Here is a 14,972-nt window from a genome sequence, read left to right as displayed (position 1 = left end):
CAGAGGAACAAAATAAATCAGAGCCAGAGTTTAAAATTTTGCATAAGAAACTAAAAGAATTTTTGAAGAATAAAGTCCCTGAATAATTTTATTTGATTTCTTTAATAAGTAAAGTTCCGATAAAATACTCGCGAAATATTTTTTACGCTTCATGTAACAATTAATACAGTAGAAAATGTTTACCCGACTGGAACCGTATACTTAATGATTTTTAACTACTGACGCAATACCTGAAAGTATTAAAGTCCTTACACCGTAAAATGCACGAAATTATGTTTCGTCGTGAGTATGAGCTGTATGAATATCGAAATATCGTCCAAAATGAAAAATTTTAAATAAAAAAGAAGAAAATTCCGCGAGATACTAACAATAAGAAAAAGAAGAAAAGATTAAAAAAAACTAACAGCTTTAGAACATTTGAGCTCTAAGTTCTTGATACTGAATATTTTACATGAGAAAGAATTTAATTTTTTTCTATAAAGATTTTAAATATTTTACTACAAAGATTAAAAAAAATTTCAAGCGTCTTTAAATTGGGTCTAATAAAGTTCTTGAGCAAATAAATTGTGGAATATTATATTTGTTTTGAAATTTTAACGATTTCAAGGATTTCTTGTGAGCAGAATACGACCTAATGTCTAAAAATTATAATAAAATTGAAAACATGGTTCGGCCGGGTAAACTTTTTCTACACCATTGATTATTTTTTACACCAACGAAAAGAAAACGTAATATAACCGATGATCATGAACGTTTTAAATCACTTCTAATATTTTTTGCCAGATAATTAAATTTATTTAAAAAAAATTATTAATTTGCAAAATTATTTTGAAACATTTTTCATAAAATAAGAAATTCATGTGCGGTGTCTTTCAGCACAATAATTACTCCGCATATAGCGAATTTTGCATTCCCCCCATAAAGATGCGAATGTGAGTGGTTGTGATGAAAAGTTGTGTGAAATTGATGAAATTTACGGTGTAGCTTTTCACACTGAATCATTTTCCACCGCGCGAGGAAAAGAGTTTTCTCGCGTGAATTTTTCATTGAGCTTCACAGCGTTGTTTCAGTTGTTTCCCAGTCGTCAACTAAGGAAGACACGTCTCCAAAGAATTAGGAATTTTGCAATTTTTTCTTCTTGTGATTTTCTTGTGCGGTTGAAGATTGAAATTGTTCTTCAATTTTGTTTTAATTTTGTGTTAATTAAAAATTCAAATAAATGGATTTTAATTGAGTAAAGTGAGAGTGATTGTGTGTCTTTAAATGATAAATTTTTGGACATTTTTTGTGGATTGAATTCACTTTTTTAATTTCTCCTTTTGTGCCATCTTGTCTTGCACACCAAATTGAAGGGAAAAATGCCTCAAAATCATCAAGGACATAAAAAGAAGGTTAGATGGGGAATATTCTTTTCCTTTTCGTTTTTTTCACTTTTCTTATAAAATTAAACGTGATGCGATCATCCTGAGAATTTCTTGTACACGCACCTGCAGATGAGTTTCAATGTGTTACAATAAACTGTGAAAAAAATTGATAATTGCCTGACGAATCCACGTGTTTCTCTCTGGTCAGTGAAGATCAAGCGATTCGCACATTTTTGTTTAACTTTTACAATATTACCTTACTCTATAATGTCTATTTATAATTTTTTTCTGCACCCTCGCGATTTATCAAGTATAACCATGCTAGGAGTATTAAATACAACAACAAAATCCTGTGGGGAAATTTTTTCTTTTAAGCTTCAACTTTATTGTTCTCAGCTGCTTCACTTCATCCTATCTCTTTGAGGAATTTTCATTATCATCACTTTTTTTGCCTTAATAAATAAAACAAACTCGCCAAGAATCCACGATTTTAATTTCACTTTGTTAATTAAGAAAAAAACATATAAAATTTGCTACGAGAAAATAGAAAAATTAATTCAATATTCTCTTCTTTTATGCTCTCTGGCAAAAGAATAATGGGATACAAGAGAATTATATAAAAAATTGTCTCAAATTTTATTGTGTCCGAGAGGAGACAGAATTGTAAAATTAAATAAACGTGCCTCTATGACCTTCTCATGCTACTGAAAAACTTTTCTTTTCTCTGCCCGGCAAAAAAAAAACAACAAAACCACAAGATTTCCTCGAAGAGACGCCAGAACAATTTTTCATTCTCAAACTGAAAATAATGTAGTGTGGACGCGTATAAAATTGTCCGTGTTTTCCTCGAGCATATAATCCGATTAATATTGTTCATGTTATACCCTGAAGATATGTCTTGAAATTTACATAAGATTAAGGAATAGGGGTAACCCACATATGTCCAGAAAATTTAAGATTTCTTTCACAAATTCTTTAAAAAAAAATTCTAGAAAAAGAATTAATTTTCGTTGCAGCTATTCCTAAATTAACTTTTAAAAATTCTTTTCAAAAAATAATATTTTTATACTCTCATTTGTGAAATTATCAAGCATAAAACGATGAATTTAACCTAAATTAAATACTGAAAACAAGAGATTCTTGCCACCAATTTATCGGTCATAGAAGAAACAGAACTACTCCACTGACCACTATTAGCTCATCAAAAGCAATGTATATGGTTAATATCAAGAGAATATAATAATCTATGAAAGAACAGGAAATAATTAGTTCTTGTCTAACACAACATCGAGCTAAGATATATTGGGTGGATGCGCACCAAAAATTAATTTGAACAACATTTTGATTATTTTTCTTGCATCAATCTTACCAAATTAGCACACAGGTGCGTGTTTGGAAATTCACTAAAATTTATTGGATTTATGGAAAATAGGGGTGAAATTAAAATAAAATTTATACGTTTTACCAACATTCAAATAGCACCAGGAAATTTTGCATTCATCCTAAAATAAATAATCAAATCGCAGGAAAATAGCGCACGAAAAAAAATTGCAAAGAATCTTTTACAGGCTCATGAGGTAATTATTTTATAAATTCTTTGTGCGTCAAAAGTATATATAGGGGAACGTGGCCCAATTGCGACCCCCTAAATTCTGTTTCAGAAGGATTGGAAAAAGTCCTATAAAAAGGAATTAAATCTTCCCAAGTGTGGTACCATTGGAAAGGTCATTTAATAGGCTAACTTTGTTCCATAGATGCAAACATTCTAACTCTTACCTGTTCTGAGAAATAATGTAATTAAAAAAAGTTGCTAAAATTGCACTTTTTCACCACGGTGTTCTAATTGCGACCCCCCGAGTGTTCCAATTGCGACCCCCTGTTTTTGCCGTAATTTGTGGGTTTTTCACTAGTAGATCACTTTTATCACTACTATAAATAGGAAAAACACCATGAATTACCCGGAAAAGGTGGAAAATCAAGAATTTATTTTCAATTTTCCCCACATTTGTTTTGACATTTCGCCCTCGAGGTGACTACACACACTTTCACACACACCGACAATTGCGCACTCACTGACGTAATTCCCAGAAAATCCACGAAAATTCTTCTGAGGAATGCGTAAATTACACTAACTGCACTCCCCTTTGGCTGTAGGAACATTTTCACTGCGAAAAAACTTTCAATAAACGTGAAAAAATATTGATTTTCCCGAAATCAAAACACAGCGCGGTCTGTGTGAGAAAGACACTTCTACACTACTACACGCACGCGCGACAGCTTTACCGTGGTGAATGGTGGAAATAGACGGTCCGAATTGGAACATTTTGGGGGTCGCAATTAGACCATTCTGCATGTATAACATTTTCACTTAATTATTTAAAATACCTAAAATCTTTCAAAAAATTGTAAATCAAGTAATAAACTAGACCCTCTAAGCTACAGAAACGCGGCATAATATGAGACATAATAGTGGGAAAAAAACTTATATCAACTTAGTTTCTAAAATCAGAAAATGTCGGCCAAGTGCTGAAAATGAATTTTGATTTTTAATTCGTCCTGTTGTGTACCAAATTAATTAATTTTAGGCGCTAACATTACCTTACTATAATATCTTCATAATGTAGTGAAACTAATTTTATAATATTTCGTCATTTACGAGAAAAAGGGGCGGTCGCAATTGGGCGGCGGTCCGAATTGGGCCACGTTCCCCTACATAAAATTCATGTGTCGATTCTATGTAGATAATTTAATGGTAATTTAAGTTGCTGGTGAAGGCAATGAAAAGCGACATCGAGGGGGTTATTAAATGAGCATTCAGTGTGGAAATCTTTGGGGAAAAAAGTTTTTAAAAAAATTCTTCAGACGGTTCTACTGACTTCTGACTAAGGTCTAAATTCTCCCGAATTAAATGAATTACTTTTAGGAAAATCAGTGGCGTAGCCAGGAGTGGGGTTTGGGCTCAAAACCACCCTCAAGTCAAATTAACTTGAGAACAGATTCACCAAATATTAGAAGAAGCTTTAAAATATTCAATTTTAGGATTTTTCTGTCATGTTTCATTATTTTATGCAAAAAATATGTAGGGGAGGGCGGGGCTAATAAAGTCACTTAAGGGTTTGGAAAAAGCTTAAAATATCATATTTCCTAGCTAGATAGAACAAAATGATCTGAGAAAGAGTTGTAGGGCAAGAAATATCCTAAAGAATTGAGCTATACATTTTGCTTTATCTGTTTGGGAAATATGATATTTTGAGCTTTTTCTAAACCCTTAAGTGACTTTTTTAACCCCGCTCTCCCCTTAGATTTCATTTTTTTATAACTATTAAATCATTAAGGAGTAATGGGCAATTTTCTCAGCGGAAAATGAATAATTTTTGAACTAGATTATTCTGTGAATCTAGCCAGAAAATCATTTTAGGCTTCTTCTTTATGATTGATTTGCCTCTTTTGGGGCTCATAAAAATTTTTTAAATCATCAAACATTCCGAAAAGCCATCAAAATATTATTTTCGTATATAAAAAGAAAATATAAGCATCCCAAAAGCGCATTCTTTCAGCCTGTTCTAACGCCCCCAAATTTAGCAACATCTTTTTTCTGTCAATTTCCTCCATTTCCTCACGACGAGAAAATTAGTCATTTTTAGTTAAAATAAAGGTGACATAAATAGCAACGTTCGCGGGACAATGACTAATTTTTCTCTTTAAGAATATACACATCCTGATGGACGTTAAGGTGGAAAAACGTTTATTTCATACATAACATAAAAATATATATATGTGCAGAAAAAAATTTACCCCATCAAATTGGGGAATAAATAAAAGTTGAAAACTTCGTGAAAAGACGTCAAAGATCCGCATGTGATTGTTTATAAATGATTCCCCAGCGATAAGGAGGAAGATAAATAATAACGTCGTACAACGGACCATCTTGCGAATAACCCCATTTTCCTTAGTTCGTAAGAAAAGCTTTACAGACTTTGCTTTCAAAAAAAAAAAAAAAAAAAACATTATACGTGGAAGTCAACAGACGCACACACGGCATAAAGAAGCCCAAGTGCAAGGCATAGTTCGAAGAATACAAAAAAAAACAGCTAAAAGATGTACTAATTCTCATTTTTTTTTAATATTCACCCACGGTCGCTATATCGTCTTTCTATTAATAGTTTCGATGAGCTGATTTTTTTCTCTTTATTGTGATTGTATAAAAAAAATCCTGAAAGTTTACAATCGTGTATCAAAGACCTACAAATTGATTTTCTAGCTTGCAAAATTTGTTGACCTCAAGCCTTGGGACATACGTTTCTTATAGGATTGATTGCTATTGATGAGAAATGTTTATATCTCAATCACTATTCTCAAGAAAAAATCAATTGAATACAAAATCAATGGAAAATCCAATTAATTTCGCTTTCCCACCCGCGCAAAAGACTCCGTTTGACAATTTTTTCAGGGTGATAAAGCAAAAAGAATTTTCTTGAAGCATATTATTCTCTCAATGTATTTTTTTTAAACATGTTTATTATTCCACTTTGGTTATCGTCCAAACAGAAAGACATTAACACAAACCACAGATATTTCTCGACGCATGGCGATTTCTTCTTTTACTTCTTTTAATCCTGTCTTCAACTCTCTTCAAGGCGCACACATAGTTGAACAATTAACAATTTTATATTTCCGACAAACATTAAATAAAAAAAGCAATTTCGTGGTTTTTGTCTAAAAAAAAAAGAGAATTGAAATATAACCACAGAGGAATAAATTCATGGGGATTTTCGTCATTTGATTGAGAGTTTTTCCAAATGTTGTTTCTATTTTCTAAAAGTTTATTTAAGAAACTATTTACACAATTAATTACAAAAATAGATTTTTTTATTTCAATGCGTGAATTTGCATTTGAGTACGTTAATTACAAATTGGAGAATTAGAAGGTTAAAAATTCTTATTGAGATTAAAAGATAAAACTGATCTTTAACCTTTTAATGGCCAAAGAGATTGTTTAGATAAGGAATATTTTTTCTCCTTTTCAATGCTCCTTTTTTGCAATTAATTGGTAAAATGTTTGCAACAAATTGAAACTAATTTATTACTTACTTACTAGCATTGTGGAAACATTTAATAAAATCTTTGATTTTTTCATACGTTTAATGCTTCATTAACGTGCAATTTAGAGTTCACTTTGATCAGTTAGATCAAGAGTTCGATACACTATTAGTCGTTAAGAGGCTCTCATGTCGTAGTGTCTTGAAAAGCCCCCCTTTATTTTTCCGCAAGGGGGCCTAACCAGGTTCCTACAAAGGACATCGGAGCCACAATAACAATATTACAAATTTAGTTTATTTTATACAAAATGCGCACCTTGCATGCAAAGCATCATCATTCATCAATCAAATCATCTAAATCCCAACATGAAATATTTGTCTCTCAAACATTTATCGCATTTTCGTAAATTTGCGTGACAAATGTAATTAATTGGTGGGATAAATTTTCTAAATAACCATGTAGCCCTTTATGCTATACATACAATTCCTCATGAACCTTGAAAACGGCATCGTTGCATGAAGAGTAAAGTGACATTGTAGTGATAATGTTTAAAATTATCCCACAATTTACATAATGATCAAATACAATTTTCTTCAAATTAATATTGTGTGCAAAATTGCATCTTGAAATTATATACATACATAACATATGAAAGATATATAATGCATCGCGTAATTAGTGGTTTTGTGCCAAAAATTAGAAGACCGCACACGACACATCTTGGCATTATATATTGTACTTCAAGTTTTTCATATTAGAAGCATTATTTTATTCCTTTGCATTATTTTTGTATAAAATCTCACATAAAATATTCTCAATATTATGTGTGTTGAGTGGAAGTATGTCTCGATGAATTTTGAAGAATTCCCATAACAAATATTAAATGCAAAAGCACACAAATTAATCGACTAATTGCACGAAACTTCTTCAGCATTGCATGCATATTTCTCAAGAAATCTGCACTCAAGATCTTTGATCGTCTTTTGAGCTATTTTTGCATTTATTTTTGCAACTCGGAGGAGCAAATTATTAATCAAGGGCTGTGGGGGGGCATCATTAATTCATCCCGAAGCTCGATCATAAATTTTAATTATCAGAGATAATTGAGATGTTTTGGCAATAAAAATAAATTTATATAGAACAGTCATTGATTAAAGTGTATGTCATAATTTTTGGGTCAATTGTATTCAAACTGATTTAATAATTAATAATCATTTCGTTAAGAGTCAACGTTAATATTAAATTAAGTTTTCAGTCTCTTTAAAATTTGCACAAAAAATCAAATTAAAATTCGAATAATTTCGATGCAATCTACATAGCTGGATGACTAAAAATATAAATAAATATTTTTTTGAGCTTCTCCACCAAGAGATATGCCAACAGATCGCAATCGATGCCCCAAATGCATTTGCTAATTTAATTCAAAATTGCTACATAATTGAAAAAGGAAAAAGCCCATCTTTCATGCTGGGAAAATTGGGAAAATAATGAAAAATGCACACGTGGTATCAATATGGAGATTATTCTATCGCCCCGCGCTATTTTAGTCTATTCCAGATGTTGCTCATCAAGAAAAAAGGCAGGGTGTGCAAAAATTAGCCAGAAAGTCGACACTCACTATTTATTTTGACGATAATAAAGCACGCACGAAAAAATGCGGCACGAGAGACCAAGGAGGAAAAAAGCTGAGCTGGTGTGTTTGAATTTTTATTCTCACGAAGAGTGATTGGCAGTTGTAAATTCAAAATGAAAAGCTATCAATAGGTGATAATAAATATTTTGCATTCCAATGGAGAAAAAGATTATTTGCGAGACTTGGTGGTGGCGTAGCCAGAAATTTCTTGAATTAAATGTTCCTTATAATTGAATAAAAGAAAATGACTAAGCGTCAAGATTTTTTGAAGTTGAGATTAACACTTGGAGGACCCAACATTTGGCACAACGCGGAGGATCAAATTGGTAATAAGTACCAGTTGATAAAATATGCTCAATAATTAATTATTAATCAGTTTATTGAACAAGGATCGAAAGTTTCACTAATTCTCAATCTCCTTCAAGCATTCCTACACCGAATTACTAAATATTTAATTTAGAAAATCGTCACTGAAAAAAAATTGCGTCGAATCGATGCAAAATTGCCAATTCAAACGACTTTTTTAGCTACAATTTTACATAATTTATTATTGCGCTTAAATCATCACAAACTTTGATTCTTCAAGTAACTTTTTAGTCACTTCCGGCAATAAAATTTGTCTATATTAATGATTTTCACCGCGGAAAAGTGAACAAGAGTACTTTATTTGGGAAATATGGGGAAACATAACCTCAAAACCACGGCAAAAATGTATGGCATTTTGACTGGTAGTTATTACCAATTTGATCCTCCACGTTGGATTCTGACTTTGACCTAAATTATCTTCCAAAGAAAAGACTTTTCTCGAGATTTTCTTTCTGCTATCATAAAGTAATTAAAATTCCCTACACATAGATGCTAAATTCATCGAGATAAGTCCAATAGATTTTATTCTGTGACGATTTTAAGGTTTCAATTGGTACCAATTACCAGTAAAGTCCTCCGAGTGTTAATAACGATTAATGCTTTCGAATTAGCACTTTTTGACATTTGTTTATGCCATTCTAACTTTTGATGTGTTTTTTCTAACGTGGAAAACGTTAGAATGTTTCTTTTTCTATATTTGACATTTCTAATATTTAACTTTCTTTTATTACGTTTAACGTTTATTTTCTGACATTTGACGTTTCTTATCCAACATTTTACGTTTCTTGTCTTACGTTCAATATTAATCTTCGAACTTTTGACCTTTCTTATCAATAATTTGACATTTCTTATTGTAATACTTTGGCTATAAATTTTCTAAACTCGAAAAGTTTTAAATTTTAAATTTTTCAACATTCTTTTCCAGCGTTTGACATTTCTTTTCAGAATTTGACATTCCTTTTCTAACGTTTGACATTTTACAATACACTTATAAAAATAATTCTATTGGCTTTTTGATCTAGAAATTGCTTAAAAAAAACAACTGAGTTACTGAGCAATTGTGCCACTGAATGTTCACCCTTAAAAAGTAGTCAACAAAAATTGCAGATTCCATTTTAAAAAATATCTATTAAGACTAAAATATTAGTCTATTCTTTTCTAATCTAGATAGTTTCCGTTTTCCGGATAACTTCAGTTCTTTTACTTGATTCATTTTGCCAAAAGTTTCAACGATTGATTAATTTCGATGCATTTTATTTCCTCAATACTATACTAATTAATTTCTTCTAAGGGTGCTATTAATGGATTTTCGAGAAATTTGCATTTTATAAATTACTAAAAATTATTCAAACCCTCTCATATTCTATTAAATGTGGAATTCCTCATTAAAATCGACAATATTTTCAAATTATCCGTTAAACTTCGTAATTAATTAAATCTCAGAAAGAACATCTCTATCATCTTTCAAGCGTGTTTAATTAAATGTTTAATCTACGATATAAATTTGTTGAAAGATATCCAAAAGTTTTTCCTCCAAATACGTTTAATGGGGTACGGTGTACAATGTGAAGAAAATGAGGAAGTTAATTGATTGATTGGCATATTGACAAAAGTATTGAAAGATCTCGGATGTTTTGCAAATTCTAAGCATGGGATGATGAAAAAAAAATTAGAGTAAAGAAGCCAATAAAATTGAGTTCTCTCACAAATGCGTTGGGAAGGTGTTTCGCAAAAAAACTCATAGAATGACATTAACCTTCATGCGGTTAAGGGCCAAGAACAAGCGAGTCTTTGTGTGCTTTCATCATTGCAAAAGAAAACTAAAATTGTGTGCTCTTCGGGAAGATGAATCAGTGGCGCGTGCGTTGGGGCGATTATTTAGAGAGAAAATTCAACCATAGAGATTTTCAGAAAAAGCATCAGCTGTGGGATTTGATCAACAGTCCGCATGCTAACAGGTGCTGTGAATGCGTATGCTTTCGTCATTAATACTACACGCACACATTCTGTGCGTGACGCTATGGTAACGTTTGGAATTTCTTTTTCAAATTATTTGATTTTTTTTGAGTTTTTCTCAAAAATTTTTAAGATTTTTAATTGAAAGAAAAATCTATTAGTAGTTATTAAATAAACTCATAAGAACCTAGCAATATCTCAGCTTCTGTAGAATTTAGGAGGCCTAAATTGGCTAAATTGGATACATCGTGATCATAAACAAATCTTCAAAGTTGTTTTAATCAAATTAATTTTACAACGTTAACAAATTAATGGAATTTCTGCATACCTCTATGCATAATAAATAGAAATATATTTTCTTCTTATTGTAGAGTGTGCAAAAAAATTTTCCGGAAATCACGACAAATCGTGTGAGAGAATTTCTACCATAAAATACATGACCTCGGTGGTACACACAATAATTTCTATTAATAATAATTTCTATTATTAGTTACTAGTGCAGCTTATTTACAATATAATTTGCCAAAAAGCGCCTCTTTTTGGCTCTTTGGTGGAATTTTTAGTGTTTTAAGTTGGCAAAATAAACATTAATATGTATATGAGAATGCCGCAAAAGCCGCCAGAGAGAAAATCACCAATAATTAGTTGGTTAATTTGTTTGTTGATCATTATTTGGTTTGTATTCAAAATTGCATCATGGAGCATTTTCCTGAATTTTTCATTGAATTTTGGGAAATTCGAATTCTTGAGGAAAATGCGGAAATTGTTCCATTGCAACATTTAAAACACAAAAGAAAATTAAATTGAGTAAAGAGTAGTTTAGTCAGTAAACATGAAGATCTCTCTTTAGTAAAGCTGTAAACATTAATCATCCTTGCACCTCAATAAATGTCTCTATTTTGTACACCACAAGGCGCATTTTATCAACATTATATTTTGCATATGTCCTCAAAAAGCTGACAATCATTACCCATCCAATTTAGACGTGGGATTTTGTATTTTGTGCAAAATGAAATGTAGGTCATAAACGATCGCGTGTTTGTGTTTTTTTGGCGCGAAAATATACTCTTCTCCTCCTTTTATTGAGCCATCATTTTCAACAAGTTGGGAGTCCCGAACTATTTTGTCACTAAATCAATTTTCTCCACTTCTCTCTCTCTCGCGCGTCCTCCAAGCGTGTGTTGCTTCTTTTTGTTCTATTTTTACAATTAGCACGTGTGGAAAATGTTCTATGTACTCAACGTATTCTTGGCCACACTCCGCATCCTCCGAAAAGAAAAAAAAACTGATCCTCTCACATTGAACTTGAATGAGATCTCTTGTGATGTGAATCAATTTTGTATAAAATATTCAATCGCACGCGTGGGTTGATGTGAAAGATCACATTAAACACCTTTTATCCCGCAATTGAGGAGCAATGAAAATGATAATGCATATAATCAATTGAGGGAGATCAAAAATAGCATCACACACCGACTTTTCATCAGTTGGATCTTAACAAAATTTTCATCTCTCAATTTTCTACAAAAAATTTCAAGAGAAAATTAATCAATTTATCTTATGAACGATAGTTCGCTTCCGTTGAATAAAATTTATAAATTCTTATATTCTTCTTCTTATGACGCTTATGAAGTTCTCAGAAAAATCAATTTTAATATTATATACATACATAGCAAAATCGGCTCATTCTCAGTGGAGGCGCCGGGTTTTTTCGTTCAAAAATTTCGTGGGAAATTTTGAAATAACAAATTTATTACTTTATCATCCTTTTATTCTCCCTTGCAGAAACACCATAAGCACCATCATCATGACAAAAATAACAATAATGCCAGCACTTCGGGAGATTCAGGAACAGAAGTCTCGTCAATTGGTTCCTGGGAGAGTTCCTGTGACTCCGACAAGAGGAATAACAATGCAAATCTCCCCTATAGCATTGGCTTCTCGCCGGTGATGGGACGCTACTTGGTGGCTGCTCGTGATCTCAAACCAGGTGACATAATAATCCAGGACAGAACACTCACAATTGGTCCATCAGTTGATGGTGGAATGGTGTGTCTTGGATGCTACATTCCACTACCCATGCGTTCACCAAAATGCCTGGGTTGCGGATGGCCAATGTGCTCAACCAAGTGCCCCGGGTATCGAGAGAAATTCGGCCATGGTAGCACAGAGTGTTCCCTTCTTCGGGAGAAAAGACTCGCTGATACACTCGAGAAGTTTCACGGGCAAAATGAGATGAAACAAATCTACGAATGTATCCTCCCGCTGAGATGCCTCCTGTTGAGAGATTCAGATCCCAAACGATGGGCTATTCTCATGGATATGGAGAGCCACAATGCAGTCAGGAGGAAACTGCCGATTCTTTGGAATAGAAATCAAGAAGTGATTGTGGATCGAATAAGAAATTCCTGGGGTATGAAGCAATTCACCGAGGAGGAAATTCACACCGTATGCGGAATTATTGAGGTAAATAGAAAAACGAGGCGTCCTTTATGTGTTTCATTCTTGTTTCTTCTTGTACTAATTTATAAATTAATGGAGAATTTATTTAATGAGTTACAATGGAGAACAAATTATAGAAAAATTTCTGAAAAAGAAGAGATCCTGAAGGATTTTTAAACATCCTAATTGATCTGTAGGTATAGGTCAATTGCTTCGTTCAAAGACTTTGAAAATTGACAGAGTTCTTTTATGTTTCACATTTGTTTCTTACCATATTTCATTTTGTACATTTATCTTCTGAAAATTAAGAATTTTCTGAGAATCCCTAAAAAAAAAGAAGAAAACTTTACCGAGAAATTGTAAAGAGATCTTGAAAGAAATTTAAAATTTAAAACCTTTAAGGACAAATCCAATGTCTTGATGTTTGACATAGCGTCCTTTTGTGTTTCATTCTTGTTTCAGATTAGAAATCTTTGAGAATCCAAAAATACGTTAACAAATTAAACAAAAATAGACAGTAGCAACTTTTAAGCATCTAACTAAATCTTTACCCACAATTTTCCTTTCATCAGGTTAATTGCTTCGAAGTGGGGCACAATGAATCACGCGCTAGGGCGCTCTATCCATCGGCTTTTCTTCTGGCACACGATTGCCGCCCAAATACAACGCACACAGATCATCCGGTTACGCATGAGCTACACATTAGAGCTACAACCCCTATAGCCAAGGGAGAAACAATAACGCTAACGTACGCCTACACACTACAGGGTACGCTAAAGAGACGCGAACATCTGCAGGAAGGAAAGTTCTTCTGGTGTTGCTGCCAACGTTGCACAGATCCTACGGAATTTGGAACCTACTCCAGTGCACTGGCGTGTCCTAAATGTACAAAAGGGATCATCATAGCCACGGAACCGCTCAATCAAACAGCCGATTGGAAGTGAGTCCAAGATAATTTTTTTCAGCCATTTTGAATCTTTAATTAAAACAATTTATTCTGTTTTTAATTTCAAGATGTCGGGACTGCAGCTACGTAGTCAGTGCAAAATCAATGAGCATCCTTGTGGATAGGATATTTGACGAACTTGAAGCCACCGATGTTAACAGCATTGAGAATCTAGAGGAGTTCTTGGAAAAATATCGAAATGTTCTGCATCCCAATCACTACCTTAGTATCTCAGCTAAGTACTCCCTGTGTCAGTTATATGGCAAATTTGAAGGATACCTCATTCGTGATCTCTCCGCTAAGGAACTCAGGACAAAGGAGACCTACTGCCGCGATGTACTTCGTGTGGTAGATCACCTAGAACCGGGAATGTCACGCCTGCGTGGCGTTATAATGTACGAACTTCATGCTCCACTTATGATTCAAGCTACGCGCCAGTATGAGAATAAGGAAATTAATGCTGAAGAATTAAGGAAGAGACTAATGGAGGTCTATCATCTACTCAAAGACAGCGAGGCTATTCTCGTAATTGAACCCGAAGGATCACAAGAGCAGACAATGGCGTGGGCAGCAAAGTTTGCCCTCCAGAGACTCAAAAAATCTCTAATGAAAATTAATAAATGATTCTTCTCACGTTTTTATTTGCTAATTTTCATGCACATTTTTATTAGTTTTTAATTAAAATTAAGAATATTGATTTAAAAATAAAGGAAAAAAACCGTCGGCTGTAATAGCGAGATACAACCGACGAAAAGTATTTTCCTTTTGGGAAAATATTACAAATAATCACTGATAAAAAGTTTCAAAAATATCCCTGAATAAAAGTTTATATCCTTAATTCTTAAGGAGTTTATTAATATACATGTAAAACCTATATGTTTGCTGTATATATATATTTTTATTGAATAATAAGACAATTGAATTTTTGTAAAGTTCTGAAATAAAAGACTCTTTAAAAATGCTACAAAAGGATATACAAAAGGACAGTATGCACACTTATTCTGAAAATTTATAAATGGCGGGAATTGGGTTAAATCGGTCAAGGCGTCTCTTCTCTTCTCTTTCTAACTCTTTGATATCCCATTATGCTAACCTTTTCATGGCAAAGAATAATGCAGAGGAACCTGCAATGATTAAATATCTAACCGTAAGAGGGCGTCTTAAGGCTAAAATCGATGAATTAATGGAAATTAAATAAAAAAAATAATAAAAAAGCAATGAAATG

At 32.7% G+C, this 14,972-nt stretch overlaps 1 protein-coding gene across 1 annotated transcript; it reads left to right on the top strand.

Annotated features, from left to right (window-relative positions):
• Positions 1 to 1,055: 1,055 nt before the first annotated feature.
• On the top strand, positions 1,056 to 14,716 carry LOC129795949 (SET domain-containing protein SmydA-8). Its single transcript, XM_055837525.1, has 4 exons — positions 1,056 to 1,391; positions 12,145 to 12,825; positions 13,374 to 13,741; positions 13,816 to 14,716. Exons 1-4 carry the CDS (start codon positions 1,359 to 1,361, stop codon positions 14,369 to 14,371), a joined length of 1,638 nt encoding a protein of 545 aa, XP_055693500.1. The 5' UTR covers positions 1,056 to 1,358; the 3' UTR covers positions 14,372 to 14,716.
• Positions 14,717 to 14,972: the final 256 nt, after the last annotated feature.

The sequence above is a fragment of the Lutzomyia longipalpis genome, chromosome 4 (assembly GCF_024334085.1).
Source record: "Lutzomyia longipalpis isolate SR_M1_2022 chromosome 4, ASM2433408v1".
Lineage (NCBI taxonomy): Eukaryota > Metazoa > Arthropoda > Insecta > Diptera > Psychodidae > Lutzomyia > Lutzomyia longipalpis.
The sequence above is the reverse complement of the archived record's forward strand: the minus strand, read 5'-3'. Positions and strand labels throughout refer to the sequence as shown.